At 41.2% G+C, this 14,883-nt stretch overlaps 2 protein-coding genes across 3 annotated transcripts; one reads left to right on the top strand and one right to left on the bottom strand.

Annotated features, from left to right (window-relative positions):
- The first annotated feature begins 10,132 nt into the window (after nucleotides 1-10,132).
- Nucleotides 10,133-10,848, top strand: LOC108143261. Of its 2 annotated transcripts, none has more exons than XM_017267573.1 (3): nucleotides 10,133-10,268; nucleotides 10,345-10,405; nucleotides 10,465-10,848. In XM_017267573.1, exons 1-3 carry the CDS (start codon nucleotides 10,197-10,199, stop codon nucleotides 10,737-10,739), a joined length of 408 nt encoding a protein of 135 aa, XP_017123062.1. In that variant the 5' UTR covers nucleotides 10,133-10,196; the 3' UTR covers nucleotides 10,740-10,848. The 2 variants fall into 2 exon arrangements, with proteins under 2 accessions (XP_017123062.1, XP_017123063.1); XM_017267574.2 differs by having other exon boundaries at nucleotides 10,182-10,268; nucleotides 10,349-10,405.
- LOC108143260 (myosin heavy chain, clone 203) lies at nucleotides 10,754-14,425 on the bottom strand. The gene is made up of 4 exons (XM_017267572.2): nucleotides 14,267-14,425; nucleotides 12,015-14,160; nucleotides 11,462-11,590; nucleotides 10,754-11,396 (listed from the first exon to the last, which is right to left on the bottom strand). Exons 2-4 carry the CDS (start codon nucleotides 14,151-14,153, stop codon nucleotides 11,160-11,162), a joined length of 2,505 nt encoding a protein of 834 aa, XP_017123061.1. The 5' UTR covers nucleotides 14,154-14,160; nucleotides 14,267-14,425; the 3' UTR covers nucleotides 10,754-11,159.
- Between the last annotated feature and the right edge of the window lie 458 nt (nucleotides 14,426-14,883).

Genomic DNA, 14,883 nt, shown 5'->3' with positions numbered 1-14,883 from the left:
TAACAAGGCTATGAGTAGTGCATAGACTAGTCGAAATAATTCATAAAACGATTATTGAAGGACAACAAAACGTATTATATTCGAAATGTTGCTTAATTCTTTCTACGCTCTGATTTCAGTTCGAAAATTTATATTTTCTAGACTGGGAAGCTGCTTATAATAAATTACTTACAAGCCTGTTGACTTTGCATGAACCGCTCTTAAAAAAAACAATTTTCTAAGTTTATATATTTTTTTTTAAATCAAACGTTTTTTCTATAAACAGTTTTTGTAGTCGAACTTTTAAAACTCGATCCTCATTCAGCCAACACGAAAAAAAGAGTTATACAAATTTCGAAAAATGTTTCTTAAATACGTTTACTTTTTTGTATCTATTATTTTTCATGGACAGGAGACCCCCGGCTCAATATTAATAAAACCGAGCTCTCGACTTATTAAGCCAAATCGTATTAAAAACAATCATCTACGTTTGGCTAGAGGTATGGAAAGTAAGAGTTAGTGAAATTCAAGATTTGACTACCATTAAAGTAAACGAAAAAGTGGAAGAATATTAGTTTTAAGGACGTATTTTGAAAATAATGTAAAAGATTTTTAGGGAGGCGGCCCCGTTGTCCTCCTTTTGCACAGTGCACGCCCAGAGTCCAGTGGGTCCAGTTCCAGAATCAGCTTCTCTCTTTTGCAGCCGCCTCGCTTCAATTAGGCGCGCCTTCAAATCACAAGTCAATCAAAGTTGTTAGATTCGCCGTCCGCGTCGTCATCGTCATCGTCATAGTCATAGTCATAGTCGGGGAGTCATAGTCGTGGTCTTGCGGACTTGGACATCGTGGTCCAGTCGCCATCACTGGCGGGTTGACATCTCCTGACATGGCACACAATGCTGCAGGAGCCAGAAACCGGGCACTGCGAACTGGGAACTGGGAACCTGGAGTCTAGAGTCTGGAGTCTGAAGTCTGGAGCCTGAAGCCTGGAGGCGGCAGCATCAATTACAACATCCATGACAGGCACAGCGTGAAATGTTTGTACATTTCTTGGCGGCGCTTCCGAGGGGACCAATTAGCCCTAAGTAGGCATTTCAAATGGACTCCTGCAATTAGCCAAAATCGAAGCCAACAATTTCATCACTGGCCCGGCCGTCGCCCATCCACATTGTTCACCTCCAGGCCACCAGGCCCATCATCATCGACATCGCCACTACCATTATCATTATCGATCGTTATCGATATGTCCATCGTTGCAATTTATTTGATCAATCCGATCGTTGCCTCCACCCACAAACCTCGAGTCCTACACTTCCCATTGCCATTTCCATCCCTTTCCCCCAGAGGCGTCCCTCCCGACGTGCTAATGGCGATTTGGTAACGCTTTATGGCATAATGGGTATTAGCCAGCCAACACGATGCCATCTAATGCGGCTGCAGGCGAGCGAACTAAATCGGTTGGAGATGGACTTGGCCAAAATATATATTATAAAAAAATAAGGTAATCTGCATTAAAACGTATTCTCTGCTAACGAAAGAATACACATGGAACTTTGTCGAATTGAAATAAATAATAAAGTGGACAAGTTAAATTAAATTTAAAAAATTCGTTTGGTACAACAAACGAGTTAGTAATGCGTCTGTAAATAAATTCCTTTATTCAACCGTTTTTCAATTTATGCTTGAAAATATCCGCTAATGGAGACTAATTATTCAGGTTATGGAGTTTAGTTTAAGTTAAAATGTTCTCGATTTAACAGGCTTTTAAGTCTTTTTCACGTTGTTGACTATTTTAGAAATCTAACCTTAATGGAAAATTATTTTTCCATTACACATATAGTTTCCTTATTTAATTGTTTAAAGTTGCACGTTAAAATAAAACGGACAACTCATGACCAACATTATTTAATCGTGCGATTCAGTCAATTTAAAGTGTATTTTTTTGTTAACGCTAAGATTTTATCCACATGTTTGTTGGAAATTCCAAAGATTAATAGAGTTTTTCAGCCACCATAGTTATATAAATATTTTCTTTTGATAATATTTTATTTTATTTATTGATAATATTTCATTATTTACGACGTTAGAATTGCCTTCGAGAAAAAGCATGTATTTGACAACTTCTTTATTTTTTGTGTAAATAAAATATAATCAGGAGAACAATTTAAACATAAAAATAATAAATTTATTAAGTCATTTCATTATTTTTGTATTTTTAAAGTGTTTATTTAATGATCTTTCATATGAATAAGTAAATTGTTTCTACTCCGAAACTAAATTTAGAAGTTCACTCTTTAAGGCATAAAACCCTTTATTAACACGACACAGCCAACGTAACATGGTCAATCAGAATTTATTTCTTCGATCCCATTAACTCCCCAAAATCCGCAGTTTCCCCTACATATTCCATCGCTTACAATGTTTCAGAGAAAATTATAGCAATGGAGACCAATAATTTGTTCGGGCCAACTCGACCGACTCCCTGGCCTAGGCCTCACTGTCTCATCTCCAAAGTCTGGCTGATTGGCGATCGCCGATGGCCGATGGTATGGGGGATCGGGATCGGGATCGGGATCGGGATCGGGAACGGGATCTCCAACTCCAGCTTCAGCTCCAGGTCTATCTGTATCTGCATCTGGACTCCATCTGCTGACCGTCTGTGCAGCCGTCTAGTCGCGATTTTCGGCCATAATATTCGCGTTGTTCGTTTGTTGGGGGCATGTGGTGAGTGTACGAGTAAATTAAATTACTCGCCTGGCCGCGCCATTAACCGTAACATTATCCTTCAATGAATGGGGGCTGGGCGGCGGTTGGCGGTTGTCGGTTGGCGGTTGTCGGTTGGCATTACAGCTATTATTGTGGTGCAAATGTTATGACCGCTTTATAGAGAGATGGTAGGCCGAGGGCCCAAGGGCAGCATCACGTTGCTGATTTGATGGGTTTTTTTTTTTTTTTTTAGAAGAAGACAGAAAGGGGGAGTTTTGAGTTGGGAATTTGGAGTTTGGAGTTTGGAGTTGGGCGCTGGAAGCTAAAGTGCCGGGGCTCAGCGATCGCTGGCCGATAAGCTGGCGGTGGGGAACTGGCAACTGGTAACTGGTAATGCGTGCATTGACCGCTCGGATCTCGGATCTTGGGCCCCGGAGTGCTGGCGTTGACGTAAGTTGAAATTAAATTTGCGAGGCGGCCCAGAGACGAGCGATGCCTTCGCAGTGCCAGTACAGTTAACCTCGTTTAAGTGCGCCACGCACTGACAAACTCCAACGCCCCAAAAGGGGGGAGGGGCGCGGCCCATGTCCGCCAGCCCAGGTCCAATTAACAGTACGCAGCCACGAAGGAAGTGGATCCGCAGACCCAGCCACCGAACCCAGAGCCACAGTTTTGTCGCCTGCTCCTGCTTAAGGCATAAGTATAACGCTGCCAACTGGTTCTGGGTTCGCTGCCAACACCTTTTCCATAAGAGAGTTGAGGTAACGCCAAAACCAAATATGGCTAAATTTTTCCGGTTCAATGTAAGGCGAAGAAAACCTGAAAATATATTGTCAATTACATTGAATAAAACCAAAATAATAAAACAAATTATTGCTATTAAGGAAATACTGAAAACCAAAATCAAATTTTTGTTGATTGCAATGAAATTTTTATATGTGTCGAATGAAAGTGCAGTAAATAATAATATAATTTTACACTTATGTTAATATAGGCTTTAAATAAATAAATAAATAAATTGCAAGTTACTATCCACGCCGTTTGTAATTTTCGCTTAGCTTACTCTTCTGTTATAAATATTTAATATATTTAAAAAAGCTTTTATATAAAAAAAAGCACATGACTACATATATTTTTTGAAATTATAAAAAATGTCTGCATCCTAAAAACAACTTATAAGAGATCAAAAAAAAACGCTTAATTAATTTTCCAAATGCCTGCGGACGTCGTATAATGTTACGTATTTCGAAACCACTGAAATCGTTTTTAAAGTTTCAAGATCTATCCATTAAATGGCTAGGACGGCAGCACTGCTCCGAGTTCCCGGCTTTTAGAACCGGCAAGCGTCAGTGGCTGCAACAACCCGGCATACGAGTTTATAGCGGATGCGTAAACGTAAACGCATTTGGCTCAAATGCCGTTAGGGCCTTTGACTAAATTGCATGGCCACATGGGCCCCTTTGGCTGCAGATTCAGCCTTGTGGACAGCTTGGTCGTGGACTAAGCTTCGGCCTCGGCTTTGGCATCTTGCTATTTGCTATTTGGTATTTGCTATTTGCATGTTGTCTGGTGAGACGCCAGGCCAGGCAACAAGACTCTCATATTGACATTCTGTCTCGATCTCGTTCCTGGAGCTCTGGCCTCAAGAAAGCCCTGGAATCGAGAAATGTTAATGCATTACATAGTTATCGATCGAAAGCCGCCCAGCTTGCAGCCTCATATTGAAGGAGCTGGCCTCCCATTTGACGTAATCAAAACAACAGAATGTGGGCAACCCGAAAATGTTTTGGGTCATTGATTTCGTTCGCTATCTGTGGATCTTAACGGTTCTTTCCACTATTTCGTAATGGGCCAAGATCAATGTACCAATCTGGAGGCAGTGATGCTGAGTCTCGAGTTGAGCGCTCGTTGGAGTGTCTTCGTCTTCCCTTTTATGTGGAGTACACGCAACTGAGCCCCCATTGATTAAATAACCATGGTCGAAGTAATGAAAATAAGAAGAGAACCGAAAGAATTTTAAATAATGTCTGGACCATCGAAGCGGAGATGCTCTATACTCGAAAAAAAAAAGGTTTTATATAATTCAAAGTGGGGGAACTTTACACAGTTGATTATTATTAAAAATGATATGAAGTATCATCACTTTTAGTCATCAATCACTTTTCGTTACGAACTTTATTAATATTTTCATAGCCATATATTTTAAAACACCCACTTATTGTCTTGTATATTTTAAATTGAATAAATTACAAAGCCTTCCAAAAATCTCTATACTAAGCTTAACAAAGAGCAATCTAAGAAAAAGCCTGATCGCCCCAAGTACCAACTTCTTAATTATTTTTTATGATCTTCCATGAACCGACTACCGTCTTAAGTTCTCTTCAACCAAAAAGCCATTTCAACTGCCTTTTATGGCTGGTCTTTAAATGCTTCAGAAATGTTTCAATTGAAATGAAATAAATTAGGTCAAACTGTTCCAGCAGCGTTAGAAGAAAAACTGAAATGTGCCCACGTAGCTCGGAATTACAGGTTCATAAAGATGTTTTCGTCATTCGAAAATATGTGTTTATAATACCCGAAGGGGGAGATGTAAAACGCCGAGCATAATTATGATTTATGCACAAAGAAAGGCCAGCAGCCACAACTGGCAGTTGGGAGGCTTGTTCAGAGTGATAATAACATTCTTATGAATAATGTAATTAAATTGAAAATGCGGGGGAAATGAGGGGGGAAACTGTGTAATTTTTAATTACGAAATGACTTTCGATATGGGCAGGGAAATGATTGAAGCGAGTTATGATCAAAATTCCACATTGGTGGGGTGCCGTGTCGAAAGTAAGGCCTTGTTGTTCGGTTGTTTAAACGGGTTATGCGCTATAAATGTATCAGCAGTCGCATAAAGTCAGCTTCCTAATGACCGCAATTGTTTGCTCAATCACGATCTCGTCCCTGGCATCGCCAAATCATCGCACAGGGATCTTCACTACGAAATCATTGTATGCTAAATTCTAAAAGGGAAAATAAAGCGCACAAAGTCGTGCACTAAATATAAAATTTAATATGGAATCTTACACATGTTCCGCAGATGCTCCAAATGGCCCGACTGGATACTTTCCCAGTTTGATGATTCCCTGGGCATCCGTAGCAACCACTTCGCCTGGACTTGGCTGAAAGCTCTCACGCGACTTAGACGTGGGGGGGGTTGAGGGAGACCGAGGGATTCGGGGTCATTTGCTGATTTTTTACGACTGTTTCTATCTTAAAGATACAAGTTTATTTATGGCCGGGCTGTAAAGTGCGCGAGTGTATAAAAGGCAGGGAATGACATTGCAACACCCAGTGAGCAGGATCCGATCCGCATCCGAATCTTAAACCAAATCAGAATGGAAATGGCCCCTCCGGTGGGAGTGCGATGGTCTTGGGTCCGGGATGGGCTGTGATGGGTTGGGATGGGTTGGGACGGGCTGGGGTTCCAGGTGAGTAGCTTCGGCTATGAGAGACAGAGCCACTGGCAGGGCACTAAACATGCCGCTCGAATGTGGGTAAGTTGACTCGACTTTAATGTGCCTGGCCAGCTAAATGCAAACGCACCGAGGCCCTGGAACCGAGAGCCACTGTGGGGGCCACCAGCCATCACGGCTGAATGCTAAAAGGGTTCGTGGCCGCCTCGCTTCGGCCCCGCTCCCTACTCCCATTTTTTTTTTTCCGCTGATGCGCCTCATTAGGAGTTGCTGCAAACCAGTTCCTGGCCGAGGAGCAGGAGCAGGAGCAGGAGCAGGAGCAGAAACCCCAGACAATTGACAATTTAAACGAATTTCTTTCAAACACAACTCTGACATGGCCCGGCACAAATGACGAATAGTGGCGGATGCCCAAGCCAAAGTTTACGCATGAAATATGCACCACCAGGAGGCAGTGCCAGCATCCTAACCCTTCTGGCCTCCGATGCGAGTAGTTTCTGGCCAGTTGCCAGTTGCCAGTTGCTAGTTGCAGCTCCAGGGACGCATGTACGAAGTGTCATTCATCTGGCCATAAACGCATTATTCAATATGCTGAGTACACTGACAAAAACTAATGTGGGAATGTAGGTCGCATGCATCTATTCCAAATTGTTTAAAACATTTCATTTGGAACAAAAATTTCCTATTTCTTTATTAATAGTTCGAAACAGTATTACTGAATTTTTTGTTCTCACGAAGAAGCTTTATTTAATTTTAAGCAATAAAACTTTTTCTTTTAACCATACCAAAATACCATAAAATAAACCAAAACATGACTCTCGTGTTTTAAACTTTTAAACATGATTTTTTATTTTTATGTACTACAATTGCAGAAAGTATTATAATTTCACTGAAAACTTTGCAACGCAGTGATGGATACATTTTCGAACATATAAAGTAAATATATAAATATTTTTGATAAGCATCACTCTAGCAAGCCAGTCTCTCAGTTTTAATGTTATCTGTATTTAAATTCAAGTGATGATATCCTCAATTTAGAGTTGCGAGTTCTTAGGAAAAATCTGTACTTCAAAATCCTCAGTTTTAGAATTCAAATTCTCAGTTTCGGGACGTAGGAATTTTTATTGTGCATGTCATCTTATTGCGCTTTGCCTCGTTTCGGAAAACTATATTATGTATCTATCACAAAATCGACCTGATCTTAATATTTTGTTTCTTACCATTTTTGGCCAATTCCTTAAGTTTTAAGATTATTGTAGCTCATTAAATTTGTTATCATAGCTTTGGATTTTATTATCATAAGCCAAATGACCTTAAAGGTGCGGGACTCCTTTAGATTATTGTTTTAAAAATTGTAAAAATTGTAATTTTTTAAAATTGTAAAATTGTAATTGTAATTTTTTGATCATTTTGTTTTCTGGGTGCTCCTTAGTTTATGTCATACCTCAAATGCAAATAATTCGGGCATATTTGTTTCAGTGTAGCAGTACATAAGCGGGGGGTAGCAGCTAGACAAACGAGTGATCCGGCAGACGGACAACAACAGCGGCAGCAGTGGTATCAACAACAATAACAACAACAACAATAACGGCAACAACAGCAACAACAACAACATTAAGAGCAAAGACGACGACGTCTGACTAAATGCCTCATACTGTGCCGGGTCTGCGGTTCAGGCTCCTTGACTATCTGTCCGATGGTCCATCCGTCCGCTCGGTTTTCAAGGTTAACAAGTTGCATTTGCAATTTGGCACTAGGACTGGCTCTCGAGATTTGAGACCCTGGCAGCGAAGAAGAAGGACCGTATCCCACATCGTCGCTCTGCCCCTGCGACCGCATCAATCGCTTTGGTGAGAATTAAATGCTGATGCCTTTTGTTGGGTCAGCCGCCCCTGCTGCCCGCCAACTCTTTGCCCTTTAATGAGCGACCTGCCCAATACACAGATTCCAAATCACCGAGCCAAAGAAAAGTACAACAAAAGGCACTCTCATCGAATCAAATGATACCCTTGGACGGACGAAATGGTGTCCCAACCATTGAGGTAGTTGCTTTGAAGGCGCTGAAGTAGGGATATAGTATTTGAATAATAGAGTCCAAGCGGGGGATCTCGGGCGAACATGCAATAAGACAAGCGAGACTTTAAATAGTTACCTGTGGTTTAAAAATACTTGTGGGGGATATATATTATATGTTGAAAATAGCTTTGTCTGAGACCTTATGAACTATTTAGTCTGAATAAGAACATTTTTGTTAAAAGCTTTCATATCGAATAAAGTGTTTTAACTCAGAACTTTCTAGAAGAAAGTGGATCTTAAAATTTATTCTAGGTTTCAACACTAATCCAACCAAAAGATTTGACTCCCGTTTGTGATGCTTTTCGAATAACATTTGAAATAATTTTTTTTGTACTAGTGTTATTATAATTTTTACTGTGAATGCCAAAGGCGCTAAACTTTTTGGCTAAAGGTATTTTATTTAATGTCTTTTTTCGCTTTCCAAATCATAAATGTTGTGTTCTCGCGAGACTTATAAAAACAGGTCGGTATGCCAAACCATAAAAGATATTTTGTCATTTTAATGCTTAAACTTGCGATCACTGGTCACCAGTAGACATCAGATTATATGCAAAACCGTATCGATGCGTTCGATTCCAGGCAAACTTTAATTGAAAACAAATTATTTCCATAAAATCTTCATTTAGTAAGGCTTTAATTTAATTAAGGTTTTGTAAGCAACCTGTTTTTTAATTAACTAGTAAATTAAGGTTTTGTTAGCAACATGTTTTTTAATTCAAAGTTCGCATATAATCGGCAGTCTAATCACAAGTGAATTCAAACAGACTTCGAAAGGTTCAAAGAACAGTTTTTGTTTTTAATTTCTGATTTAATCATAAATAATCATGTAATCATATAATTCGTCATTGATCCTTCCTTAAAGTTTTACCTGAAACAAATTCCTTTCGTAATTAAAAAAAGCAAAGAGAACCTTCTTCATGTCACAGGCTGAAGACTCAAAAACCATCGATTGCTCTGAAGAGCATTGCATTGAGGGAGTCGGCAATAATACGACGCTGATCTATTATTCGCTAGATTGTAAAAATGTAAAAATCACGCTTTCGTGTTGTGTATAAATTGAATGCAATTTATAAATGTCCAGAGTAGAATTAAATCCCCAGCCGTCGGCACAGGCCACGATCGGGTGATGGTGATTTTTCAAAATAAACAACCTTGAGCAGAGGGCTTCGCAGATCCACAGCTCCACAGCTCCAGAGCTCCAGAGCTCCACAGCTCGGAGATGCCAAGCCGAGAACAATTGCCAGAGCCCAGAGCAACAATAGACGGCAGCAGAAAGAGCCCAAAAGGATCCGCCAGATCGGATCCCTTGGAGCCACAGATGAAAAATTGCGCCAATTGAATTTGACCAGCGATTGTGGTCGATTGCTCCTCATCCCCCATCGCGAGCTGGCTGCAGGAGGTGCTTTTTCCGAGGATCGGGGAGCTTGGCGTGGAGCGGTGGTAATCCACTGGGCGGTCGCTTAGTTTTCAACGCATTTATCAATACCCAAGTGGATCGGACGTCCTCCTCCGAACCTCACCGGATCCCATTCCCAGGCGTTGACAATGCCAAGGGCGGTGTCGGTTGCCTTCGTTTAATATATTCGAACAGAAAAGAAAAGACTGCCGCCGTCTCTGATTGAAGATGAAGCCACAAAATCGATTTGCCACAGCTTACATCATTCATGAAAGACCTTCACAATCCATTATTTAGCTTTCCAAATGGTTAAAATAGGCTGTTTTTTTTGTTTAGAACTCAAAATAATTGAGATTCCGAGCTATACAAAATGTAATTATTGCATTGCATTACATGAAAGTAACTTTAAGTGTGACTAAATAACTATAAAGTTATGACAGATCCTCTTAAACGGATATCAAACCATTCACGATAATTTCAAATAATTGATTTTTCATAGTTACAAAACAGATAAGCACTGAGCTAAGTTCTTTTAAAGTAGGCAGTCTTAGAGGAGACCTTCATCATCAAGGACTAGTTATGAACATTTTTATCTCATTAATATTAACAGGGGTGGTTTGTCTATGTATTCCTGCGGACTCTGAAGCAAAGGTAACTCAAAAAACTATACAAAGTTAAATAAGTTACGGCTTCTAGCATATTATTTCACAATTTATATTCGATGAAGGCAGACGCATATGCACACTTAAACGAGGATATGAATAGGGCGCTGGTAAAAAAAAGCAAGAGTAAGTCCTGGTAGTCCCTACAACATGCTTGTCATTTAAATATGTATTTTTTTTCTTAGATGGCTGGCAATGTGCCGGTGTAACCTGCCCCAAAAAGTTTACCGCCTCATGCAAAGTGACCAAGGTTTTGAAGCCATCTGACAGACTGGACCATGATCTCCTCATTATATGCATGGATAAAAACGATAAGGTAAGGTGCGGCATAACCCGGAGTCGAAAAGGCCAAATGCAGGAAGTTTTAGACATGGACGAAGACGGAAATACGACGTACGAACAAAAGGAGGTTATTACGACGAATGACGGGACCAAGATTCCCAGATGCCCACGAAAGTGAATCATTTGCATTCATCAGTTTGACACAAGTAAATTTTATTGTACACATCGTGTGTAACTTTTCAATGCTGTCAACTACATTAATAAATATATATTTTGTGGCTACCAAATATGGTTTGTGTATATTATAGAAAAAATAGTTTTTTAGCTTGGCAATAAGTGATCATATAGAATTTGGGTAAATTAAATTATTAAACAATCAGAATGTTTTACATATAAATAATTATAACGAATACAAAAAAAATAACATAATAAATATTTTCATAAATTAAACTAGTAGGATCCTATAAGACTTTAGGACAAAGAGACTAGGTTAAACACAAATATAACTCAATAATTGCACCTTCCAAAGACAACAAAAAATCGATACAAAAATATAAGTACTTCTTGAGAAAATAGTTCTAAAATTACACTATGCGGTCTAAGTGTGCTCCGCCACCGCTCGCAGTTCCTCCATAAGGGAGGGAATGACCTCCACTCTCCTCTGATCTCGACCAGCAACGAGCAGCCTGCTCAGTTCCTCCATTTCCGAGCTGCAGGCTGCGAGGCCCTCGCTTAATTGGCACAAATTCGGTTGGCACTGCTGACTCCGCTCGATCAGCTCCATGATGAAGCTGTTGCGTGGGCGACATGTCTCATTGGCGGTTTGTTCAACGATCTGCGAGGGTGGAAATCGGTATATTGTATGCCAAGAGTAACTAATCCAAGTGAAGCCAGAATTACCTTCTTGTAATCATCGATCAGATTAGCTACCTCATGGGCGGGTTCCTGGGGCGTGGTGTTGGCCGTCGATTTGCCCGAATCCGAAGCTTCGAAGCTCGCTCGCTCCGCTGCTAAGGTTTGCTCCAGATACTGTGCAAAACGGAATTATTTAATCATCTTTTAAATTATCAGTCCATAAACCAAGATAGTTTATTTTTATGTAAAAATATTTGCGACAAAAGCTAGTTCCAGAAAATAAAATATTTAATTAAAGCAGTTAATTCAAAAGCAAACTTTAAAACAGCAAATAAAGCAGTCTGGAGTTTTTACCTAATTTTGGATTTTGTAATAAACAACGCGATACGTTTTAATTTCTTAAATAATACAAGTGCTACGAACAAAATATATATTTTTTTAGCCTTTCGGGAATATAATTCCATTTTCTTTGTAAGCCCAAAAGACATTTATGCTCGATTTAAAAGGGAAAACCTTCGCATACATATTTGTTTTTTGATAAACAGCAACACATGATTTCATAAGCAACTCCTATTACTTATGTGCCTTTATAATTTACCTTTATTTTGGCCAGCGCTTGTTCATGCCGCCCGCTGATCTGCGCCAGCTTCATTTTGAGCACTGGCAATTCCTCAGCCTTTCGGTTGTTCACTCTCCCGTTTCTCAGCTCCTTTCGCAAAAGTTTGGCCAACTGTGTCCAGCTTTTGATGTGTGGCAGCCTCCTTCCCGTTTCCATTTCGAGAACTTGACCCAGAGATCGCAAGCACTCCACCGCCTTGCGTTCGTCCCGCGTATTTTCGTCTCGCTCCTCGAGCAAAGATTTTACCTGGCTTTGTAGCCTTTGTAAGTTCATCGAATCGGCAGAGTGGTACTCCAGATTCTTTTGGAATGTTTCCTTTAGCAGCTGTAACTCCAGACGATTTTCCTCATCCTTGGCCAGGCTCAATTTCTGTAGCGTCTGTAGTTCATCATTCTGGCCAGCGAAAAGTTCGTTTAGCTGTTCTAATTCAATCGTCTTTTGCTGAAGTTCCGCTCGCATTTGCTGCTCCAATTGTTGGGTAGCTTGCAGGGCGTCCAAAAGTTGTAGCCAATCAGTTTCCATTTCATTGGTGCTTTTGATTTTCGCATCCTGTTGTTGTAGCAGTGTTTGGAGAAGGGAAACTGTTTGCAATTTCTGGGCCTTAACATCCGCCAGTTGCAATTCCAAAGTCTCGATGCGTTGCACTAGAATCGGGTCCTCGTGGTCCGTTTGAGTCACTTGGTTTTGTTTCGTCTCTTGTTGTCTCGACCTTTCGATGGTTTCTAGCTTCTCCTGCCAGAACTCTGCACTCTTGTTTTGGACATCCATTCGGGCCTCCGCCTTGGCCAACGCTCGCCTAAGCTCATCACATTGACCGGCATAATCTTGGAGTTTCTCGGTCAACTCACTTTCCTTGAGGGAACTTTCCTGCTTCAACTTGCCAATCTCTATTTTTTCCAGTTCCAATTGCAGCCTGGTCTCTTCGCACTTGGAGCACATCTCGGCGTACTGTCCGTGAAGGCTGTGCACTGTTTGCTCCAGTTTTTTCAGAGTGCATTGGGCCTCTTTTAAATGTTCCTTTAGGCCTTCCTTTTCTATTTGCAAGGAAGCCAAAGAAATGGTTAGATTCTCCACCTGCTCCTGCTTGAGAGCATCGCTTTGTCGGAGCTGTGCCTCCTCCAAAAGTTGAGCCTGCAGTGTGAACTCCAACTGTTCTAGCTGACGCTGTTGCTCCTCGCTTTGCTCCTTCAACTGGGACATCATCATCAACTCCGTCTGCAGTTCGTTGAGGGAGTTCTTAAGGCTGGCGATTTCACTCGTCTTGCTGTTGATCTCTTCGTGGAACTTCAGACTGTAGGAGTGCATGATCTCAATGCTGCTTTCCCGTGTCAGCTTTTGTTGGTAGTAATGCTTTAGATCGAGAAACTCCTGTTCCTTTAGGGTGAGCAGCTGCTCCTGTGTCTGCAGCGTTTCGTTCAGCTCGGCGATGACCTGGCGCAGTTGCTCCCGCTCAGCGGTCACACTGCGCAGCGCAGTGCTCCTCAGTTCCAGCTGGTGCTCCATTTGGCTCTTCAGGTCGAGTAGTTGCTTGCATTTTCCCGTCACGTGCTTACTCTCCAGCTCCATGCCGGCCAAGGTTTGCTGCAGCTGCGACAGCTTCTCGTCGTGCTCCAGACTGAGTCGCTGGATGTCGTCCAGCAGCATCTTCTTCTGCTTGCGCAGCACATCAATCAACTGACGCTGATCCCGGAGGCGGGCCTCCTGTTGTTTGGCCTCAAAGGAGGAGTCAGGGGATTCCGAATCCCCCTTAAACGTGGACGTGCAGGGGGATATTGGGGATTCATGCTCCTGCTGCTTCTCCAGAGCGGCACACTTAGTGTGCAGGCGCATCGATTCCTGCTGCAGCCTTTGGTTCTCCATCAGATATTTGCGCTCCTGGGCGTACAATCGTTCCAGGGTCTCCAGTCGGCTGTGCTTCTGCGACTTGAGCTCCTGCTTGTACCACTGTTCCGATTTGAGTAGTCTTTCCACCTCGCTGCGCGTTCGAAGGAGTTCCTGTCGCACCAAGAACATCGGCTCCTGCTTCTGGCCAGGATCGCCTCCGCCCTCGTCGCTGGTGCAGCTAAAGTGCCCGGAGTCATCTGCCAACGCTGCAGCGCCCTCGCAATCGGAATCCATAGTCAAGCTGCAGAAAGAATTTCATTTCGGGAGGGTGAATTCGTGGCCAAAAAACGAGTTTTGTGGGCGTATGCCTGTTGGAAAATAGGCATTATATTCCATTTCAATCTTACCAATTTATGTTGCAGCACACTTATTGACGATGTATTTTTTTGTTACTTACAAGTAACTTCAAATAATAATCAAGAAAACTACATTTTAAGGTAAATAAACAAATCCTGCAGAAAACTTTTTGGGCAAACAGCTGATGGCGAGAACAGTATGACCGCACTCGAAATACAAAAAAATAAACTGGATAGCAATCAAAAAATACCAGGAAAACTATGTTAGGGGAATGAATTTAAAGGTAGTGACGAAAGCAGCTCGTTGTGTTTATCTGTTATCTGTTATCTTACTTAGCAACTATATATATTTTAATATTTTTAATATTTTTGCTTATTTATTCACTATGGACGGTACATAATTGTGGCCCTTACGACACTAGGGGTTTATTTAATACGAGATCGTGCGAAGTGGAAGAAAAGGGCAATATAAGAACGGAAGGACTTATTCAAAATGCATACGAAACAAAATACTATATAATGCTGAGTAAGATATAAATAATACTTTCAAAATTAGGTAAGAGTCGATGGTAGAAATTATGTGATAGAGTTTGTTATAGTCATTACATAGCACTCTAAAAGGTTCATGCATAACATAGTTTGATCGGCAATGGTTTTAAAAAAGTGGA

Source organism: Drosophila elegans, unplaced genomic scaffold, assembly GCF_018152505.1.
Source record: "Drosophila elegans isolate 14027-0461.03 unplaced genomic scaffold, ASM1815250v1 contig_208, whole genome shotgun sequence".
In the NCBI taxonomy this organism is placed as follows: Eukaryota; Metazoa; Arthropoda; class Insecta; order Diptera; family Drosophilidae; genus Drosophila; species Drosophila elegans.
Note: the sequence above shows the minus strand (reverse complement) of the source record. Positions and strands in the feature narration are given on the sequence as shown.

Coding starts and splice junctions, on each gene's coding strand:
- LOC108143261 (XM_017267573.1), top strand. CDS start 10,197: ATGAACATTTTTATCTCATTAATATTAACAGGGGTGGTTTGTCTATGT. Junction 10,269..10,344: donor CTGCGGACTCTGAAGCAAAG/GTAACTCAAAAA, acceptor TATTCGATGAAG/GCAGACGCATATGCACACTT. Junction 10,406..10,464: donor GCTGGTAAAAAAAAGCAAGA/GTAAGTCCTGGT, acceptor TTTTTTTCTTAG/ATGGCTGGCAATGTGCCGGT.
- LOC108143260 (XM_017267572.2), bottom strand. CDS start 14,153: ATGGATTCCGATTGCGAGGGCGCTGCAGCGTTGGCAGATGACTCCGGG. Junction 11,591..12,014: donor AAGCGCTGGCCAAAATAAAG/GTAAATTATAAA, acceptor CGTTTTGCACAG/TATCTGGAGCAAACCTTAGC. Junction 11,397..11,461: donor TGATCGATGATTACAAGAAG/GTAATTCTGGCT, acceptor CCACCCTCGCAG/ATCGTTGAACAAACCGCCAA.